At 37.1% G+C, this 21,067-nt stretch overlaps 2 protein-coding genes across 5 annotated transcripts in view; both read left to right on the top strand.

Moving 5' to 3' along the window:
• Positions 1 to 643: 643 nt before the first annotated feature.
• Positions 644 to 2,871, top strand: H2az1 (H2A.Z variant histone 1). Its single transcript, XM_076864266.1, has 5 exons — positions 644 to 802; positions 1,233 to 1,310; positions 1,590 to 1,703; positions 2,047 to 2,176; positions 2,428 to 2,871. Exons 1-5 carry the CDS (start codon positions 800 to 802, stop codon positions 2,487 to 2,489), a joined length of 387 nt encoding a protein of 128 aa, XP_076720381.1. The 5' UTR covers positions 644 to 799; the 3' UTR covers positions 2,490 to 2,871.
• A 1,220-nt stretch (positions 2,872 to 4,091) lies between these two features.
• Positions 4,092 to 21,067, top strand: part of Dnajb14 (DnaJ heat shock protein family (Hsp40) member B14) — a 42,717-nt gene continuing 25,741 nt past the window's right edge. For 3 of the 4 annotated variants that reach the window (XM_076864670.2, XM_076864672.1, XM_076864671.1), the window contains exons 1-2: positions 4,092 to 4,466; positions 18,868 to 19,039. In XM_076864670.2, coding sequence (XP_076720785.1) covers positions 4,334 to 4,466; positions 18,868 to 19,039 — 305 coding nt within the window. In that variant the 5' untranslated portion in view covers positions 4,092 to 4,333. The remainder of the gene's footprint in view (positions 4,467 to 18,867; positions 19,040 to 21,067) is intronic. The other variant, XM_076864673.2, reaches the window with a different exon arrangement.

A 21,067-nucleotide genomic window follows, 5' to 3' on the forward strand; every position in this document is an offset into this window, starting at 1 on the left:
GTGCAGTCGGTGGCAGGGGACTCGCCTGTGTGTGGCGGGGGTACCCGGAATCTCTTTCAAGGTTGTGGTTCGCCGGGTCAGGGCAGACCTGAGCTCTTCTACTGAAATGTCTGTGCCACCTGTCAGACAGGAGGAGCCTCCGGGAATTGAGACTGGGCAGGGGAGCAGCATGCCAGGAGCCCCGGGTCTCGGAAGAAGAATGCGGGGAAGCAGATCTTTGCTGGCTAGGAGCTCGGGGTTAAGAGTTGAGGAGGGTGGGCTAGACCCTGAGGCAACTTCACGTGGTCACCAGAACTCCTCTAGGGAACCAGGGTGGGGGCAGGAGACGCTACCGCGTGCTCCTCCCCTGGGCCTTTCAGCTCCTCCTTTCAGACACGTGACAGCAACCGGCTGATCTCCGCGCTCACCGAGCCTACATCGCTCTGTTTCTTTCCTCCCGCCGCTGTGCCCTTCTTCTCCCCAAGTCTCATCCCTCCGCCCTCCCCCACCTCCTCCCCATGCCCCAATCATGGCTCGAGTTTTGAAGCACCCGCCCCTCCGCCCTTTTCTTCGCTTGCTCATTGGCTGAGGCCTCAAGGACGCGTCCCGAGGGCGGGTGGCAGCCATTGGTGGGATGAGCAATCCGAGTTCCCGGATGAGGGAACATTCTGCAGTATAAAGGGAGCGGGGAAGGCGGGAGACAGCGCAGTTTGAATCGCGGTGCGACGAAGGAGTAGGTGGTGGGATCTCGCTGTGTGTCTGACTAGCCTTTTCTCGCCTTTTCTCTGCCTTGCTTGTCTGAGCTTCAGCAGAATTTGAGATGGTAAACTTCGAAGAGACGCTCGATGACTCCGCGGCTTTTTGACGGCGGGGGGTAAAACCCGTTACACACGGGATGGGAATGAAGTGGCGACGGTTGGGAACGCGCGGAGACAGGATTTGGAAGTGCGGGGGGAGGTGTTTTGTCGGCTGCAAGCGGAGCAGCCCCCCGATCTCGCGGCGGGCGGCGACGGTTGGGGTTGGGTGGCGCGCGCAGCGCCGCTGGGGGCCAGCGGGCGGAGGCGCGCGGCCGCGTCGGGCGCGCGGCGGGGGGCAGCGGGCGGGGTCGCCGTTGCAGTGCGCGGCGGGCCAGAGACCCCGGCGGGGCGCGGGCACGGGCTCGCGCCCGGGACGCGCGGTGGGGGAGGGGCGCACCGCCCTGGTAATTCTATATTCTCGTTCCTCCTCCGCTCGCGGGCGTCTGCGCGCTGCAGGCTGGTGGTAAGGCTGGGAAGGACTCCGGAAAGGCCAAGACAAAGGCGGTTTCCCGCTCGCAGAGAGCCGGCTTGCAGGTCAGTAGTTGTTTGTGCAGTGTGACTGCCATGGCTTTTTCTTTGCACCTCCTTTCTTGTTTATCATTGCTCTGGATGGGCGTTTCATCTTTGCGTGGGTGATGGGGTGTCGCGACTTAAGCTTGCGGATACGATAAATATGGGGGGGCATCGATCACGTGTGTAGGTGCCAGGGCGCGTTGCTGCACCAGTGTCCGTGCCCCTTGCTTTGGCGCGCGTGTAATTTGCCCGTATTTGACTCATTATCTTTATGCATTTGTTTGTGTGCTTAAAATTAAGTTCCCTGTGGGCCGTATTCATCGACACCTGAAATCTAGGACAACCAGCCATGGACGTGTGGGCGCGACTGCCGCTGTGTATAGCGCAGCCATCCTGGAGTACCTCACCGCAGAGGTAAATGGGTGTACGTCTGTAATCTGGAAAAGGTTTAGGGGGCGGGGGAAAGCAGCGTGAGGGAAGGAGGAAAGTGATGCAAGAAAACTCCCAGGCCCTAAGCGCGGCGAGAAACCAAAGAGAACGCTAGAGGGAGCTGGTGCTTAATAAGGATCGAACTGAGCTTGAGTTTGCTGCTCTTGGAAATATAATTGCGTGCCCTTAGCTTTTGCATATCTTGCCATTCAGGCTATTTGAGGGAGGCTTCGAAAATTTGGTAGATTTCCACTCGTTAAGATTTTGATACTGCTTTATGGATCTTAGCTGAGGAAAGTTGGAGGATTGATTAGATTCTGCCTTCTAGGTACTTGAATTGGCAGGAAATGCATCAAAAGACTTAAAGGTAAAGCGTATCACCCCTCGTCACTTGCAACTTGCTATTCGTGGAGATGAAGAATTGGACTCTCTCATCAAGGCTACAATTGCTGGTGGTGGTATGTAATTCAAATTTTTAAGTAAACTTAGAAAAGGAAAGATTTTTAGCTTTAATAATGGACTGTAGTCCGGAACAGGATGTTAAGTATATTTTTATTGATGCAGTATGGTTTGAGTTTTTTTGTATAACTCAATATTTGAACTTTTAAGTTTTTAAAGACTACCAATTGAGTAGTCAACTGCCTTGGTTTCAAATACTGTCATTTAAAAAATATACTGACAGAAGAATTAATCCATGTCACTCTCCTAGGTGTCATCCCTCATATCCACAAATCTCTGATTGGGAAGAAAGGACAACAGAAGACTGTTTAAAGGATGCCTGGATTCCTTATTATCTCAGGACTCTAATACTCTTAACAGCTGTCCAGTGTTGGTGATTCCAGTGGACTGTATCTCTGTGAAAAAAAAAACACAATTTTGCCTTTTTGTAATTCTATTTGAGCAAGTTGGAAGTTTAATTAGCTTTCCAACCAACCAAATTTCTGCATTCGAGTCTTAACCATATTTAAGTGTTACTGTGGCTTCAAAGAAGCTATTGATTCTGAAGTAGTGGGTTTTGATTGAGTTGACTGTTTTTAAAAAACTGTTTGGATTTTAATTGTGATGCAGAAGTTATAGTAACAAACATTTGGTTTTGTACAGACATTATTTCCACTCTGGTGGATAAGTTCAATAAAGGTCATATCCCAAACTAGTTGTTCTAAAATTGTTTGATTGTAATAGAAATGGTTCTTTGGAACATCTCATCCAGCAATAATCAAGCACATTTTTTTCCTTTAGGAATTAAACAGTTACTCTCTAGATCACCAAAGTCAGGTAACCAACTGTATTTTTTTTTTTTACATTATATAATGAGCTCTTAAAAGATTCTAGAAGTTTGGCAGGAACTGGAGGGGGATAATTGCTCTTTCTTGCACTGTTTGTTGCCTTGCCTGTGCTTGTCAGTATGTGACAGCACTACATCAGTGCACTAACTGAGGGACTTGGGTAGGTGGGGAAGTTATCTGCATAGCTACTTCCACATTAAGAACTTTTCCGTTTAGGATAGGTAGAATTACTGCTTTCTGGGTGCCAGGCACTGTTTTGAAGTCTGAAAGTTAATCAGTCATAACTTTGGGAATATACTCATTTTTATTTTATAGATAATGAGGATTCCTTTGTAAGTAGTAAGGATAGTAGTTGATGCTGCTAACAGTAGTTCGACCCACTCAACATGTAAAAATTGTGGTTGGGTTGCAGTGGATCTTTAACGTTTTGATACAAACAAGTTCTGAAAAAAATTTTTTTAAACTTTAAATGTGGACATTGCCAAATATTTTAAGTGGTCCTTTTCCCATCACTGAGATCAACAGGACATGGTAATTCCTAGAGGTAATGTTATAAAAATGGAAAAGGAAGTATTAATAGGTGAAAGAGCTGGTCCTTTTTATCTTGGCCTAGGATTACCGCTGCTTGGATCTGCTTTCACCAGAATAATTGCAAATTCCAGATTAAATTTTTATTTTTTGGAAAACTACAGAGGTACAGTCTGGAATGAGGCAGTAAAGCAAGCCCCAGGGTTAGGGTCCAACGACGCTCTGACGTGCCGGAAGTGGCAAGTGTGGGACTGACACGGTGATCCTCACCTGACCGAATCCGCCCACGGACGAGGGGCCCTAGAGGCGGGGCCTCGCTCCCTGGGAATTTTTTGAGTCTCCTCCCCTACACCGCCGTCCCGGCAGCACGCAGGGCGGGCTCCTATTTACGCCGGCCGCGCCCGGAGGTCAAGGGGCACGTCCCCACCCCTCTCCGCGCGGGGCTGCTGTCACCCGCGGGCTGTGGTGGGCTCCTGGGCTGTGGTGGGCTCCTTGGCTCTGAACCAGTCGGGTCTTTCTATCTGCCGCCACGTGGGCTGGGACGCCCAGGCCCAGGAGATCGGTCCGGGGCTGGAGAAGATGCGGCTCGCGCCGTAGCGGCCCGCGGGGGGCGGGGAGGCCGCTGTGAGGAGGCGGAGCTGCGAGGCCCGCCCGTGCGCCCGGGCCGCCGCCGCCACGGTCCCCTGTGCTCCTCCCCGTTCGCCGCCGCACGCCCCCACCCGGGCTGGCCTCGCCTCCTCGGCGGCGGCGGCTTCCCCGTCGTAGCTGTCCTTCCCGAGGAAAGGGAACCAGGCGCAAGCCATGGAGGGGAACCGGGATGAGGCAGAGAAATGTGTCGAGATCGCCCGGGAGGCCCTGAATGCCGGCAACCGCGAGAAGGCCCAGCGCTTCCTTCAGAAGGCCGAGAAGCTCTACCCTCTGCCCTCGGCCCGCGGTGAGACCTCAGTGTCCCTTCTCTCCTGCCTTGGGGCCTGGCCGTCCCGCAGCTCGCCCCCACCCCACCGCGCCTGCGGGAGCTGGCGGGGCCCGGGCCTGCCAGCCGCCGTGGGGTGCTGGGGAAGAGCAGGCCGGCGGTCCAGCGGTCGCCAGGCCCGGGCCGCCTGGAAATAGGCTGTCCGAGACTCCCTCTGCACCAGCCTGCCTGCGGGTCGCCGCCGCTCTGCTGACCGCAAGAGTTGTAGGCTCCCCGAACCGTTTTCGAAAATGCCCAGTCCTCATTTCCCCAGGAGGAGACTGGTCCAGTCTTACCGTAGGGCAGTTTTATATGGGTGTTTGATTATGTGGTCCCCTCTCTCCCAAATAAGGCCTAGTCCCCTAATGAAGTGAGAGGATCAAGGAACTCTGATGGCTAATCTCAGATTTCACCATCTTCTGGGCTTTGTAGATAGCTGTCTCCATAACAAACATCTTCGAATACCTGAGATGACATTGCTTTTCCCTGGGAGAGTCGGATTCTTTAAAAGAGAGGAGCATACACTTTGAAAGATTGATCAAGAGTCAGCAATGATTTGCTAAATAGCATCTGACTTGATAATACCATAATTTCGACAAAATAGATTAATCTTTAAGTAACAGTGTACTTAAGTTGAAATTATCCTATTCATTGTCTACTCTCTAGACTTCAAAGTTACACACACACACACACACACACACACACACACGAAGTTACAGAGTGCCAATAATTGTGCCTGGCATGTTTATGTGAATTATTTACTCCTTAGAACAGTCCTATATATAAGTACAGGAGTCATTTTCCTAGGTTTATTACCCATATGAAAATATTTTTGGTAAACGAACGAATGAGTAAATGAATGAAAATATCTTACCAAGGTCACACAACACTTAGTAGCAAAGTCGGAATAGTAGCTGAGCTTTGGGATTCCAAAAGGCCTTTAACCACTACCCTTTATTGCCTTACTCACTGGATAATATTTTGGTTGAGGTTCAAAATATTTCTAAGAACAAAATTACTGATAAGAAGAATGTGGGACTACCTGTTTTATTGGTTTGTTACTTTCTACCTTGTTGAAACACTTGTGCTCTTTGCTTTTCTCTCTATCCTTTGCATTAACATTATATTTGAACTTTTATCAGAGAATACAGGAGGTGAAGAAAAAGAAAGGAGCTTTTTTTAAATTTTAAAAACACAAAATTTACCATCTTACCCATTTTTGGTGTACGAGTTAGTAGCATCAAATATATGCACGTTGTGTAAAGGATCTTCTGAACTTTTTCATCTTATAACAACAACACAGTTGTTGCTTTTAAAGACCATCACCATTGGGAAAATTAAGGTATATAAGTGTGAAAGTCAGTGATACAAATGTACTATAAGGGCGTTTTGTAATTATCTAGTAAAGTTGATAGGGTATGATATTGGGGTAGTTGAAAACCTTAGTTGAGATGCAGACTGTGTCTCTAACATCTTGTAACCGGAGACAAGGTTCTTAGCTTTCATTATATATGAAATGTCATCACGGGGTTGATGTGAGCTGGGATAAAGTTATGTACAAGTACTTAGAAAAGTATTTTATGTCAAATATTCTCAGAAGATATTTTTTGGAATAATTTAAGAATTCAGGACAGGGAAAGATCTAGAACATTTGTGGAAGACCCTGATAAAAAAATTTAGTGTAGAAGAAAACTAGAGCTGTTGGTTATGAGATTTTAAAATGTTATCCCTGATATTACCTATTTTAGACTACCATAAAACTCTTGTATTTCAGAAAATTGAATCGTTGGGGCTGGGATTGTGGTTCAGAAGTAGAGGGTTCGCCTAAAACATGTGAGGTACTGGGTTCAGTCCTCAGCACCAAATAAATATAAAGGTATTATGTCCACCTACAACTTTTTAAAAAATAAATATTAAAAAAAAATCGAAAGGCTGAGACAGGAGAATCATGAGTTCAAAGCCAGCCTCAGCAATGGTGAGGCACTAAGCAACTCAGTGAAACCCTGTCTCTAAATAAAGATATACAAAATAGGGCTGGGGATGTGGCTCAGTGGTCAAGTGCTCCTGAGTTCAATCCCCACTACCCCTACCCCCCTCCCCCCCAAAAAAAGTTCACTTCTTCTGGATGTACCTGTACTAAGGCAAAAGAAAGTATTTAGTATGGTTTCTGTTATTCTTATAGTTCAGTAAATGGAAAAACTTGCAACCGAGCACTAATAAATTGCAAGATTTTTATCCTTTTAAAATTTTTTTCTTGTCAGGTAAGAAGTCTGATTAATAAAACTCTTCAAAAAATTGGTAAGAGTTTTCCTTGAGGAAAAACTTGATCTTCAAAGGGATCTAGGACATTGTTGCTTTCAATGTTTTTATTTGACAGTATTATTGTACAGTGTACTTGTTGCAGTGAACTTCTTGAATTGTACAACTTTTAAATATTTTTATACAATGAGTTTAGGTTTGGGGTTAATATACATGAATAGCTACCACACAGGATAAATAAATTTCTGGAAAAATAATCTCAGTAGGCAGAAAAGTAAGTTACATTTTGGTTTCTTAGATTGTATGTTTATTGAATTATTGATATGTTTTGGACTTTGGTAGAGGTTTATAGTTTCACTGTTTTAATGTTTTACATTGCTATTTTAATATTTGAGTCTTTCATAGGGGACAGATTATAGATTATTTTTTTAAAAGGAAAACATTTTTATTGTTTTGTATTCAAATGGTGGCCTATAGCTTCATAAAAGACCATTCTGCATCTACTTTAATGAATAGGTAAGTTTAATGAATGGATTATCTATAATTTTCAGCATCTGTCTGCACTGTAGCAATTAAAGTAATCCCTTCCTCCCCTCATGTGAGAGATAACATGTAAATTTTTCCTCCTTTATTTTTTGCTATATTATTTTAAAATTTTATCTAATAAAAATGAAAATTTCTCTCCCTTTTGTCTCATAGTAATAAGCAAAGCACTTTAAGCATACATCTGGAATATTTTCAACCTATTCTTTTTATAATAATTGCATTTTATTTCTATTTGACTTAATTAAAACTTATTAGTACAGATTATCTATTCTAAAGTTATTTCTGTATGATGAAATTAAGTGTTACAAAATTATTTCCAAATTTCATCTAGTAGTCAAAACTATTTTACACATTAGAGTTGAAAGAAGAATACTGAGTTTGGGTTTGAACCTCAATTATTAAGTAGTGTGATTTTGGGTAAGTCATTTAATCTTCTTGAACTTATTTCCTTCATCTATAAAATGGAGATTATTTTTGAATATATATTTTTCTGTGCTGGGCAGTATTCTAGGAACTAGGGATTCAGTGCATAATAAGACAAAAGTTCTTGTTTTCTTGGAGTTTATATTCTAGAGGAAATGTTAAGTATCTACTGGGCATAATAATGATTCGGTTACTGTCATTTCCTCCTTCCTTTCCTGAGCCTCAGTTTTCACAAGGTTATTGTAAGGATATTTTATTATCTTAATTACAATAAGAATGTCATGTATTATTATATGGCAAAAAATAAAAACACCCTGCATGATGCTTTGCAGTTCACAGTGTATTTGTCTCATGCCATTTTTTTAGTACTTATTTGAGGACAAAATAATTCCTTTAAATTAGGATTAATTTAAGTTGGGATTTGAACTCCATATTTTATGCTTTACTTAGCATTTAGTTCTGCCATGCAGCATTTCATTTCTTTGTTTTTTGTTTTTGCTTCTTTTTTTTTTTTTTTTTTTTCTGTGAAAGGGATCAAACCCAGGGCCTTAAATCATATGAAAAACAATTGCTCTGTCAGAGCTACATCCCTAGCCCTCATTTCTTTATTGTTTGTATAAAATCTCTCCCTCTTTTAGATTAAAAATTTCTTAGAAGTCTTGAGCCATTTTAATTTTTATCATTCGTTTTACTACCATAATACCTAATGCTGTTTTACATATACTTATGGCATGTACAGGTCTCTGGAATGATATTTATTTATAAAATTTTACAATTCTCAATAAAGAGGATTTGTTAAATAACTAAATAAGAGTTTTATAACTGCATGATATTCCATGTTAAAACTTTCACAAATGAAGCTTTTCAATAACCACACTAAGTGTTTAAAATACAGATTTAAGGGTTATGATGAGCAAAAATTTGGGAAGAATATAAATGTCCATCAGTGGGATTTGACAAAATAAGTTTCACTGCACTTATATACTATTTACCTATTAAAATTGCTGAGGACTATATTTATTGCTATAAAAGAATATCCACAGTATATCAACAATAGAATAAAGTTAAGCTACAGATGCATTTTTTTTTTCATTTGAAATTGTCTGTAAAGCTGAATGGCCAGCCAATGAGAGTGACTAGAGTTAAAAATATGAAAATAGTATGTTTTTTTTTCTTCTTGTGTGGGATTTTTAAGTAATGTTTACTACTACTACATTTTTTTTTTTTTTTTTGATGAACCAAGCATATGTATTAGTTAAATGCAGGTTATGTTAAAATCTCAGTGTATTTGGAAGGTAAATGCAAAAAATGAACTCACAGAGTTTTAAAACCAAAACGTAAATGAACTTTGTTTTATAAGTAGTTTGCACAACTGTTGTTTATGATATTGTACATTACTGCAAATGAGATTTCATGTGACTGATGACATTACATAAATCAGAAAAATCCAGTGTGTTCTAAATTCTGGCAGTATATTAGAAGAATCATGTTATTTTTTTCAGGCATTCATTTCAGTAATTGTTACTACAGAAAACTCTGATTTCACTTTTTATAAGGTGAAACTGGGTTTTGAAGCTCACAAATAATATCAGTTGTTGAGAGTTTTACTAAAAGAGTTTAGTGTAAACTAATGTGTGTAAACAGCTATTGTTAGGCAGAGACCCTGTGTAGAAAATTGTACAAAATTTTCAGTGTCATAATAACTCCTGAAAATGTGAAACAACTGCATGATCCTGCTTTAGTAATATCCAGAATGCAGCTATTAGTACAGATGATGTCACTAGAACACTAGAAGAACTTCTTTATGCTAAAAATGAAAGGGGACTTACAGATAGCCTCTAACAACATTCATAGGATCCTGTGGTCATCTGTAAATATTAAAAATAAATAATCACTTTCTTATCTGGCTTCATACTTTAAAAATAATTTCTTCAGGTATTAGCTAAAATACTTCCATAAAGGGGCACTCTACTCTCACCTGTTTTATGGTTATGCAGTTGTATGAACCAAATAGGAAAAGCATAATAAATGCTTATTTTATTTTTTTAATCATTTTTGAGAAAGGGAGCCTATTACCTTTTATTCTCTAAAAGCAACTAATTGTTAGTATTTTATTAGGTTTTTGGCCAGTGGGATCCCCTTTATGATAATAGTTCCAGAGTTCTATAGACAAATCTCCAGTAGTCTTTAATACTTAACTTTATTCTTTGGTATAACAAAATGTTCAAGCTCCTCAGGACATTTTTCTGTGGCAGACCTGGAATTATCTACATCTCTTATAAACAGTTTTTTTTTTTTTTAATGGAAAATGTTTTTCTTCCATCATAATATGAGCACTAAGGATACTATGACATCTAGGTTGTTCGTTGTCTGGGGCTTTTTCAGTGCCCAGAAGTAGAAAATATATATTGTTTATGTGTGAATGTGTGTTATTTTTAAAGATGATATGGTTTATATGTTTATACTATTCTAATTTCAGCTAAGTACCTCAGGATTTTATGTAAACTTTAAAAATTTATATTTCTATCTCCTTTCTACCTCATTTGTAATCCTGATTCTCAAAGACATGGGAGATTATAGAATATACCATGATTATTTGCTTCATGCCATATCGTATATATAATCATTTCATAGTAATATTTATCAGTACTTACCCATTAATATAATTATTGAAGACAGTTATGTTTTCTTTACATATATTCTCCCTATTTTCCTATTTTATAAAATTTTGAAATAATTTCAAACTTATAGAAGTCACAATAATAACAGATTTATACAAATTCAGTCATGTCCCCCATAACTACATTTTGATCAGCTGCAGGTTGCATATACTCTTAACATTATAATACCTAGTTATATCCGTTGTCTTAGTTTATATAAGTACACTATGTTTTCACAGTGATGAAATTGTCTAACAATACATTTCTCTTGAAATCTTGTTAAGCAATGCATGACTAACAAATAATGCAAACTTCATACAAAGAATAGCACCAACTCCCATATACATTTCAGTTTTCCAGTTTTTAAAATATGTTACTACATTGCTTTAGCATATTCTTCCTCTTCTACCTCTGACTGCTAAGTACATGTGTGTATATACACGCACACCCACAATGTTTCTTTTTTTTTTTTTTTTAAACAGAATCTAATAGTCTTTTTTTTTTTTTTTTTTTTTAGAGAGAGAGAATTTTCAATATCCATTTATTTATTTTAGTTTTTTGGCGGACACAACATCTTTGTTTGTATGTGGTGCTGAGGATCCAACCCGGGCCATGCGCTCGCACCACCGCTTGAGCCACATCCCCAGCCCCCACAATGTTTCTTATTGTATTTTTTTCCTGAAGTGATTAATAGTTCCGTTGTAGACATGATGTCCCATCACCTCTGAATAATTCTCTCTCTCTCATTCATTCTCTCTCTCTCTCTATATATATATATCTATATCTATATCTATATCTATCTATCTATCTATATATATACACACACACACACATACTGATATATGCGTGTGTGTGTGTGTGTATATTATACACACATATATTGGAGGGTATTGGAGGGGTGCTTCACCACGGGTACTCTATCCCCAGTCTTCATTATTTTGAGAGAGGATTTTACTAAGTTGCCCTGACTGGCCTGGAATTTGTGATCTTCCTGCTTCAGCCTCTAGAATAACTAGTATTACTGGTGTGTGCCACTGTGTCCTGGCCAGTGTATATTTTCTAAGACAAGGACATTCTTAACCACATTATAACCATCAAATTTAGGAAATTAATGCATGTACCTCATTTAAATTCTGCCTGTTTTCTCAGTTATGTCTCTTATGACAAAAAAGCATGTGTTGCATTTATTTGGTGGGTATGTTTTTTCCTCAAGATATCATGATTTCTTTATTTTCTCTCTCGACTTTTACTTTTTGATGAGGATAAGCCAGTTATAGAATTTCCCTCTATTTGGGTTTGACTTATATTTCCTCATATGAACTTTTGTTAGGAGTACCATACAAGTGGTATTCTATTCTTAGTGTAACACATCAGGAGACACACAATTTTTGATTTGGTCCTTACTACTGAGATTACTTTGATCATTTTGCTAAGCTGATGATTGCCCATTTTCTCTACTATAAAGTTTATGAAGTTTATTTTTTCTCTGTGGTAATTAATGTATACTTTGTGGGGAAATAATTTGAAACTATAAACATCCTTTTCCTCAACAAACTTTTACCATATCCTTGTAACATTCATTGATTATTCTTTTCTGGATAAATTTCTGATGGTTGCCAAATGGCAGTTTGCTAATTCTATCATTCCTTCCACATATATTAGATGGCATTTAGGCTTATTTATCTGGATGGATTCATAGATTCCCATTTAATCTGTTATCATTATTTGTTTTGATACAAAATAATGCACCTCTTCACCCTGGCTCCTGTGTCTTTTGTTTGTTTGTTTGTTTTTGGTACCAAGGATTGAACCCAGGGGTGCTTAACCACTGAGCCATATTTTATTTGAGACAGGGTCTTGCTGAGTTGCTAAGAGCCTCCATAAGTTGCCGTGGCTGGCTTTGAACTCAGAATCCTCCTGCCTCAACCTCACAAGTCACTGGGATTACAGGCGTGCACCATTGAACCTGGCTCTGTGTCTTTTTTGACATGTCTTCATCATTCTTTGAAATTTTTTCCTTTCGGGGCACAAAACAATTTGCATACTTTCTTTTTACTTCTCTGTCCTAGAAATCAGCTATTTCTCCAAGGAGCTGTTTCCTTTAAGAGACAGTTGTATTTAGAAACTAAGATTCAGTCATTAATAGACCTCATTACTGTATTGCTCCTGATTCTCTGAGTGGACAGAACTAGGCAATACATGTATGTGTGAATTTGTGTGTGTGTGTGTTTGTGTGTGTGTAGATATGCATTTCGACATATGTGTGTTGTTTAATGTAGACATACATCTATATACATCTATAGTAATTTGATCAGTATTAATTTTGATGTCTACACACACACACACACACACACACACACACATGTTCACAAACTTCATTTCAGTGTAGTACCATAGAGTTTATTCAAGCCTCTGCATTTTCCTATTTGTATTTCTATTCTCTGGCAATGAGAAAAGTGGTTCCCCACTTACTTATTCATTTTCCCCTGTATTTGAAAAGTTGCCTTGTTAACTGTTAGTGCAGGCCCTATCAAGCTTAGCTATATTTTTAGTTATGACTGCTTCTTTGGTCCCAATAAATTTCCTTGGTCCAAGCCTCTTAGGTTCTGCCAACCCCAGCTGACAAAAGAGAAAGGAAAGCAAGACACCCAATAATTTTTTTAGTTCACCATTCTTAAGATATTTGAACTATAGCTATAGTGTCAGAACATAACATCATTACTATGTAGCATACATACTACACATTCTCTCTCAACCATCATTTAGTCTTAAGTCTATAAGTATTTAATAGAGTAAATGCTCAACATCAGTCCATATGTATAAATGTGTATATACACACACGTGTGTGTGTATATATGTGTGTGTGTGTGTATGTATGTGTGTGTGTGTATATATATATATATATATATATATATATATATATACACATAAATTATTTTAGATTCCTGAAATTTGTTTTGTAGTAGATTCCTAGGTAGGGTTTATGGGAACTATGCTCTTTAAGTTCTAGAATGTTGAAAACAGTTCATCTGTGGATTTACTCCATGTTGTTAGTTTGGTGGATACAGAGTCCTTGGCTCACATTTTCTTTCCTTGGGTATCTAAATATGTTACTCCATTGTTTTTTTGCAAGTATTACTGATGAGCAAAATCTAATGACTATCTATCTATCTTTCTTTTTTAAAAGAAGGGCTCTAAATTGAACCCAGGTTATGTTGTGCCAGCCTCTGTGCCTTTAGCTTCTGACTTTCTTGGTAACTGGGATATTTATTTTTTTTTTTTCTTTTTGGACTTAGTATCTTTAATATGTTGCCTAGGCTGGCTTTGAATTCTTGGTCTCAAATGCTTCTCCTGCCTCATCTTCTTTGTTTTTGTGGGTACTGGGGATTGAACCCAATGGCACTCTACCACTGAACTACATTCCTAATCCTTTTTTATTTTTTATTTCAAGACAGGTTGTTGAGGGTGATCTTTTGATCCTCCTGCCTCAGCCTCCCCACTGGTTGGGATTACAGGCATGGCCACCACACCAGTCTTAAGTTTTTATTTCTTTATATATCATTTGCTCTTTTTTGCCTAGATGCCGAGTTAATTTTACTAGAATGTGTCTTTTTGCTATGCTGGTTATTCTTAGTACTCTTAGGTGTGTTATTTAGCCTTGTATAGTTTAGATGTTTTAGTCTATTATTGTTATATTTGTTTTATTATTTTTCTTTTTCAGAATACCTGTTGTACATATGTTGGATCTTCTTCAGATACCTTCAGTATTTGTCACTTTCTCAAAATTTTTTAATTTAAAATATTTTAATTTTTAAAATTTCCATCCTTTTATATCTTCTTTCTCATAAGTTTTTCTGGTATTTTTATAACTCTATTTCTTCTATTTTGGCTTTTTCCTGAGTTTTTGCACCTAAGTTCTGGATAGATAATTTCTGAGGTGGTTGTAATTTTTATTCATGTTTATCCTTTCATATCATGTATTGTTTCTTAAAGCCCCTTGATCTTGTTTTGAAGTATTAGTAGAAGAGAAAATCTGTGTAGTGTTCCATCATTGTCTTTAGAGATTTGTTTATAATTACTCTTTTTTTCCTTATAATAATTTGTATTAGACCTCCACAATTTTCTTTTATTCTTTTTTATGTGATGTTAATTTAGCCTTTCTGAATACACAGCGATCCTTCAGTTTTTGTATAATGTTTAAGAATGTCACCTTGCTATTTGAGAATGTCTCATTCCTTTCTCCTTCACCACTTTAATCTGGAGTTTCTCTTTTCTTTTTTCCCTTTGTCTCTATCCTCTTCAGTTAGGTCCTGTTCCCAGCAGTTTCTCCTTGTTCTGGAAGAGAATTTTGATTGATTGGTTTTATCAGTTTGTAGTAACTGGAGTGTTCTGTGCCTGTAGTCTTTATTGTAGACCCTTGCACTCGTGCTGTTATGATGCTATTTTTATATTATAGCTATCATAAAACTCATTCTTTTTAACACACTTTGCTCAGTTTTGCCTGTTGCTTATTTTGAGTTTTTTTTCTGTTCTTTTGGCTGGCAAATGCCCCATTGCTATTTTCTGCTTCTCACACATTTCTAATATCCCCGCAGATCTTTTTAGCTTGGTGGTAGTCCCTACCTTGTATTTGGGTGTTTTGTGCATGAAGTTTTGACTTTGTTATTTAATTGCTCTGATTTTATGAGAGAATATGGAGAAATTTAAAATTTAACTTGCTATCACAGCCTTTGTCCCAGAATTCCCCCCAAATTTTTCATGTTTAAATGTTGTGAACGACTCCCTGATAGACTGATGACTTCCCTTGTGATTGCATTAAGTACGAACTAAACTACAGTTAATAGTTGACTATGTGTTATATTTCTGTTTTTAATAACTATAAGATTGCTGTCTAAATTTAGTATTTTTCTACCGTCTATAACAATAGATTTTATAAGAACTAAATTTCCTATGTCCTTGATTTCTTAAATCTATTAACCAGGGAAAATGAATGGTAGAAAAGTTTATATAAATAATAAATATCTACATATTTACATATTTGCTAACAGCACTGTTGGAATTTTTAAAATACGTACATAAAATAGCTTTATTTGAGATGATTCACATACCATATAATTCACTCATTTATAGTATATAGTTAACTTTAACTAAGTGGGTTTTTAATATATTCACAGAATTGTGCAATCACCATAACAATTAGTTTTAGAACATTTTCTCACCTCAGAAAGAAACCCCAGGCTAGGCATGGTTGTGTATGCCTGTAGTGCTTGCTACTCAGGAGGCTGAGGCAGGAGGATCGTGAATTTGTAGGTAACCTGGGCAACAATAGTAAGACTCTGTTTCAAGAACAATAATATGGGGTTGGGGTTGTGGCTTGCCTAGCACGAGCAAGGTACTGGGTTCGATCCTCAGCACCACATAAAAATAAAAGTATCGTGTCCAACTATAACTAAAAAAAATATTTAAAAACACAACAACAAAAAAAAGAAGTAGAAACCCCATACTCATTAGCAATCACACTTAATTTCTCAATTATACTCTCCTCACCATCCCTATACTCTACAATTGGCAATAACTGATCTTTCTAACTCAATTTACCTGTTCTGAACATTCATATAAATAGATATACAGCGTAGACATTTCATGCAGCATTTAATATTTATTTATTTTTTTTAGTTTTTTTGGCGGACACAACATCTTTGTTTTGTATGTGGTGCTGAGGATCAAACCCGGGCCACATGCATGCCAGGCGAGCGCGCTACCGCTTGAGCCACATCCCCAGCCCTGTTATTGACTTCTTTTACTTAGCATAATGTTTTCACAATTTATCCATGTTGTACATGTACCCAGTACCTTTTTTTAAATTTTCAAATAATATACTATTGTCTAGATAGTTCACTTTTGTTTTTATTTGTTTCCACTATTTTGTTATGAATAATGTTCCTGTCAATATTCATGAACCAGTTTTGTACAGATATTTGTTTTTATTTATCTTGGTAGTAATGAGATTGAGTCAAATGGTAATTTTTTTAAGAAAAACTACCAATTTTTCAAAGCAGCTGCACCATTTTACATTCCCACAGGCAGTGTAGTTAGGGTACCAATTTCTGCACATCCTTGTCAGCACTAATTATTGTCCATCTTTTTGACTAAAGCCATTCTAATGAATGTGCATTGGTGTCTCACTGTGGTTTAGATTTTCATTTCTGTAGTGGCTAATGACAGTGAGCAACTATTTCATATGGGTCATTCATTTAAATCTCTCAGAGAAATGTCTTTTCAGGTTCTTTGTGCCATAGTTTTTGTTCGTTGCTTTTTTTTTTTTTTTTTTTCTTCCTTTTGAGACAAAGTCTCCCTATGTTGCTCAGGCTGGTCTTCAACTCCTGGGCTCAAGCAGTCCTCTTGCCTCAGCCTTCCTGAGTAGCTGGAAATAGGTATGCATCACCTTGCTGGACTTTCACCCCATGCTTTTAAATTGTTTTTTTGTGTTTTTTTTGCCTTCTTATTGAATTGCCTGACACATTTCTTGTATCAGATGTGATTCTCAAATATTTTCTTCTATTCTGTGGATTTTCTTCACTTTATTGATGATAGCTTTTGAAGTACAAAAGTGTTTAATTTTGATTAAATGCACATTGCCTACTTTTTCCTTTGCAATTTTGATGTTGCATGTAAGAGTATTTATCTAAACCAAAGTTACAAAGATTTATTCATATATTGTCTTACCAGAGTTTTGTAGTTTTAGCTATTTACCTTTAAGTGTATGCTTTATTTCGAGTTAATTTTTGAGTATGGTGTGATGTAGGGGGCCCAAATTAACTCTTTAACAAGTGGATATCTGTTTGACCCACAAGTTTTGAGATACAGTGTCATTGTTATTCTTTTAAGTATTTTCAAATTTCTGTGATGATTATTTCTTTGATGAGTTTTGTGGATTTTTTTTTTATTTCCACCACATTTGTGTGTTTTTTAGTTAAAGTTTTATAATTGATTTTTTACTGAAATGTATTTTGCTTATAAATTGTGGTACATATGGTACTAGTTCTTAGAGATTTTCAGAAGATATCTCTATGGCCTGGATATAATATGTTCTCTTTTCATTTCTGTGTGCCAGGAAAAAATGAATATTCATCATTTGAATTTACTTTATGTCATTTATTAATTGAAATGTGTTAAAATCTTCAACAAAGCAGAATGTGGTGGCATGTGCCTATAGTTCCAGCTATTTGGGAGGCTGAGGTGGGAAGATGAATTGAGACCAGGAATTTAAAGCTTCCCTGGATAACATAGTAAAACCCTGTTCTCCCCCCCACCCCCCCAAAAAATTAAGATGGTAAATTTTTTCTTTTTTTCCTTTTAGTTTTGTTAACTTTTAATGTAGTATAAATTCTAATATGGAACATTTCAAGCATATACAAAAGGAAAGAAAATATTATCACTATCACCCATCTTTTTTTTTTTTTTTGTACTAGAGCTTTAACCCAGGGGCACTTTAGTACTGAGTCACATGCTACCCCTTTTTATTTTTATTTTGAAATGGGTTCACTTAATTGCTTAGGGTTTGACTAAGTAGTTAAGACTGGCCTTGAACTTGCAATCCTCTTGCCTCAGCCTCCTAAGTCGTCAGGATTATAGGAGTGTTCCATTGTGCCTGACTCACACATTTATCTTAACCACTTTGAATATATACAGCCAACCTGAGTTCATACATTTGCTCAACCCCAATTTTTATTGATTCTCCCCCCACATCATTTTATTCTATTTTTTTTTTTTTTTTTTTTTTGTGATGCTGGGGATTGAACCCAGGTCTCCCTAGATCATTTTAAAGCAAATCCTAAACACAATTATTGTTGTTTCATACATTCATTGTTTAGATTTATAGCTACACATTTACTGCAATATTTGTTCACCATTCTTTTTGTACCTCAGCCTAACTGGAAACATTTTTCTTTTGTCTGAAATGTAAATATTACAGTATTATCCAGTGCAACTCTTAGCAATAAAGTTTCTCATTCTTTGTGAAAATGTTTTTGTCTTGTGCACATTATGGAAGACTAATGCAGAGCGCAAGTTGACAGTTATTTTTTTCCCTGAGTGTTTTGAAAATAATACAGTGTCTTTTGGCTCCTGTTGTTGCAGTTGAGAAATAAACAAGTCTAATTTCTGTTTCTTTATGGATAATCTCATTAGCTACTTAAAGACTATCTTTTGGTATTCTGTAATTTTACTTAACAAATAAAAGTTTGTCATAAATAATTGAAGAATAGTAATTTCAAGTTATTAACTTTAAATTTCTTAACATTCAGTTTTTACATGGTGAATAGTGTTCTTTAAACAATTAAGTATGTAAGGGAATACTTGCTATTTAAGAAGACCCTATGGCAGATCTTTTTGGAGTACACAGTTTGTAATTTGTCTGCTTTAAAACATTCTTCTTAAGATCTTATATATGCAACTTGATGTAAACAGGCATAACGTACTTTATCTTTGTACAGCACTATTGGAGATAATTATGAAAAATGGAAGCACTGCTGGAAATAGCCCTCATTGCCGAAAACCATCAGGTGCTGGTGATCAGAGCAAACCCAATTGCACAAAGGACAGCATATCTGGTGGTGGTGAAAGTGGAAAAGGCTATACCAAAGACCAAATAGATGGAGTTCTCAGGTAGGAATATGATTTATGTCTCAATTTCTAATTGATACCAGTGTAATTTTTTGATGTTCCAACAGAACAAAGGAATTAACTCCAGTGTTTTTTGCTTCATATCCTTATGAAATTAGTCAGTAAAGTTTTCAGCTTTATGGAAGGTTCCATCTTTTAAATTAACTGTGTTACAAAGCTGCTTCAGACTTTTTTTTTTTTTTAAAAGGAAAACTGTTTCAATTTTTTACACAGTACATTGTTGAGGTCATTATACTGAAAGAAGATGAAGAATTGTTTGGTCTTACATATATATAAATGCAGTGGGAGAATTTCATATGAGGAAAATTGAGAGCAATATCAACAGCTTTCAGTTTCCTACATATATTAACGAAGGATTTTTTCCTATTTGTATTTTTTCAAGGCTGTCTTCAAATATGTGCAACCACCATAATGTCTTCTTCTTTTAATATTTTTTTTCTTACTTAGATTATTCTATCTCTGTTTTATTTTTACCTCATGATACACTTCTATGAAAAGCAGAAGAATTAGGTAGAGTTGAAAAATTATGAACTGAGGTTTGGAGATCTGATTTTATAAATAAGGCAAGGTTTTCAGGTAGTAAAAAGAACGCAGAATAATAGACTGTTTTGTTTCCTGCTACAATTTAAAGGAAGTTGTGTTGATATTATGTCAAGGTTACTTTCCTAGGGAAACTAAAGTTTAAAGAGGATTGACTCCAAACAGTGATTAATCAGATAGTTCTCTGGAGAGTGAATTATAGCATGACTTAAGTGAATAGTAGTTAAAACTAGTTAGATTAAGTCCTTTTCTTTTGCCATTTCCTATTTCTCTTTTTTAAATTTTTCTTCCTCTCTTATCCTTTTTTTCCTCCTTTTATACTCCTTTTTTTCTCATTTGTTTACTTACCGTAATTAGTAATTGAAGTATATTTGAGATGCAAGCTTTATTTATTAAGGAAAATGATTTGTCACCATGCCTTATAAATCAAATATCAATGTGTTTGTATTTTGTTTTTTTTTCTATCTATTTTTAAATGTAAAGCTGGATTATAATATTTTATCTGGATGTGGTCATAAAGAAAAAGGACCCCCTAGTCATGGTAAAGCCATGATAAAGGGTATTTGATTTGTATGCACTTTGAGAATATCCATAATGTTGCTAAGCGCTTTTCTAACTGTAGTACTGTATCAGACATGGCTGAATAAGTGAGATAAATAAATAAGAAACTGACCAGCTTTTGGATTTTTTTCAGAAAGAGCTTTAGGAAAGCAGTGTGATGAAACATTCCTGGAAACCACATCCTAAAACAAATTGTATTTTCTTTTACTTTATGTTGGTAGAGCATATTCTCAATGAAGGATCCAGAATAAAGTTAATGCATATTATGCAATTTTTTTTTTTTTAGTCATTATTTTCCCGTCCTAGAATATAGAATTATCTACATGTTTGAAAGTTTCATGAGAAAACTGTAGTTCAAAGTTTTGGGGAATAAATAATCTTCTAAATCTGTTGTTAGTTTTAAAAATCTTTATTTCTTCATCTCTTCTACCCTAATGTCAGAGGGTGGGAGTAGCCCAAAGTGTGTTAGAAATAAGTAAGGAAGAGATATTTTATACCTTCGTTTCAGTATTGATTGATTTTATATGTGTATGTTTCTCCTAAATCCAAAGGTCTTGGTTTTAGGTGGGGCTAGTTACATCCTGAGATTAGAAGAATAAAAGATGATAGTGGGTGTAGATATACTCTGTGTTATCAGAGTTGGAAGACAGACATAAAATATTGAGGGAGTTTTTGTCTGATGGCTTCTATTCTGTTTTCTAAGAGTTAGAAGAGAGAGGTTGAAAGCTTGAGCGGTGTAGTAGAAGTATGAGATGTATGCAAAGAAGAAAGCAAAGGGAATGGAAAGATTGCTGATTTATCATTGAAGGTGCAGACACTTTGAGGCCATGAATTCCTCTTAGGTAGTAAAATTAGTTTAGTATTATATCTGTATTAGAGATTTATTCTCTAACTCAATAATTTTATTAT

The sequence above is a fragment of the Callospermophilus lateralis genome, chromosome 8 (genome assembly GCF_048772815.1).
Source record: "Callospermophilus lateralis isolate mCalLat2 chromosome 8, mCalLat2.hap1, whole genome shotgun sequence".
NCBI lineage: Eukaryota > Metazoa > Chordata > Mammalia > Rodentia > Sciuridae > Callospermophilus > Callospermophilus lateralis.

Coding starts and splice junctions, on each gene's coding strand:
- H2az1 (XM_076864266.1), top strand. Junction 1,704..2,046: donor TGGAGTACCTCACCGCAGAG/GTAAATGGGTGT, acceptor TCTGCCTTCTAG/GTACTTGAATTGGCAGGAAA. Junction 2,177..2,427: donor GGCTACAATTGCTGGTGGTG/GTATGTAATTCA, acceptor TCACTCTCCTAG/GTGTCATCCCTCATATCCAC.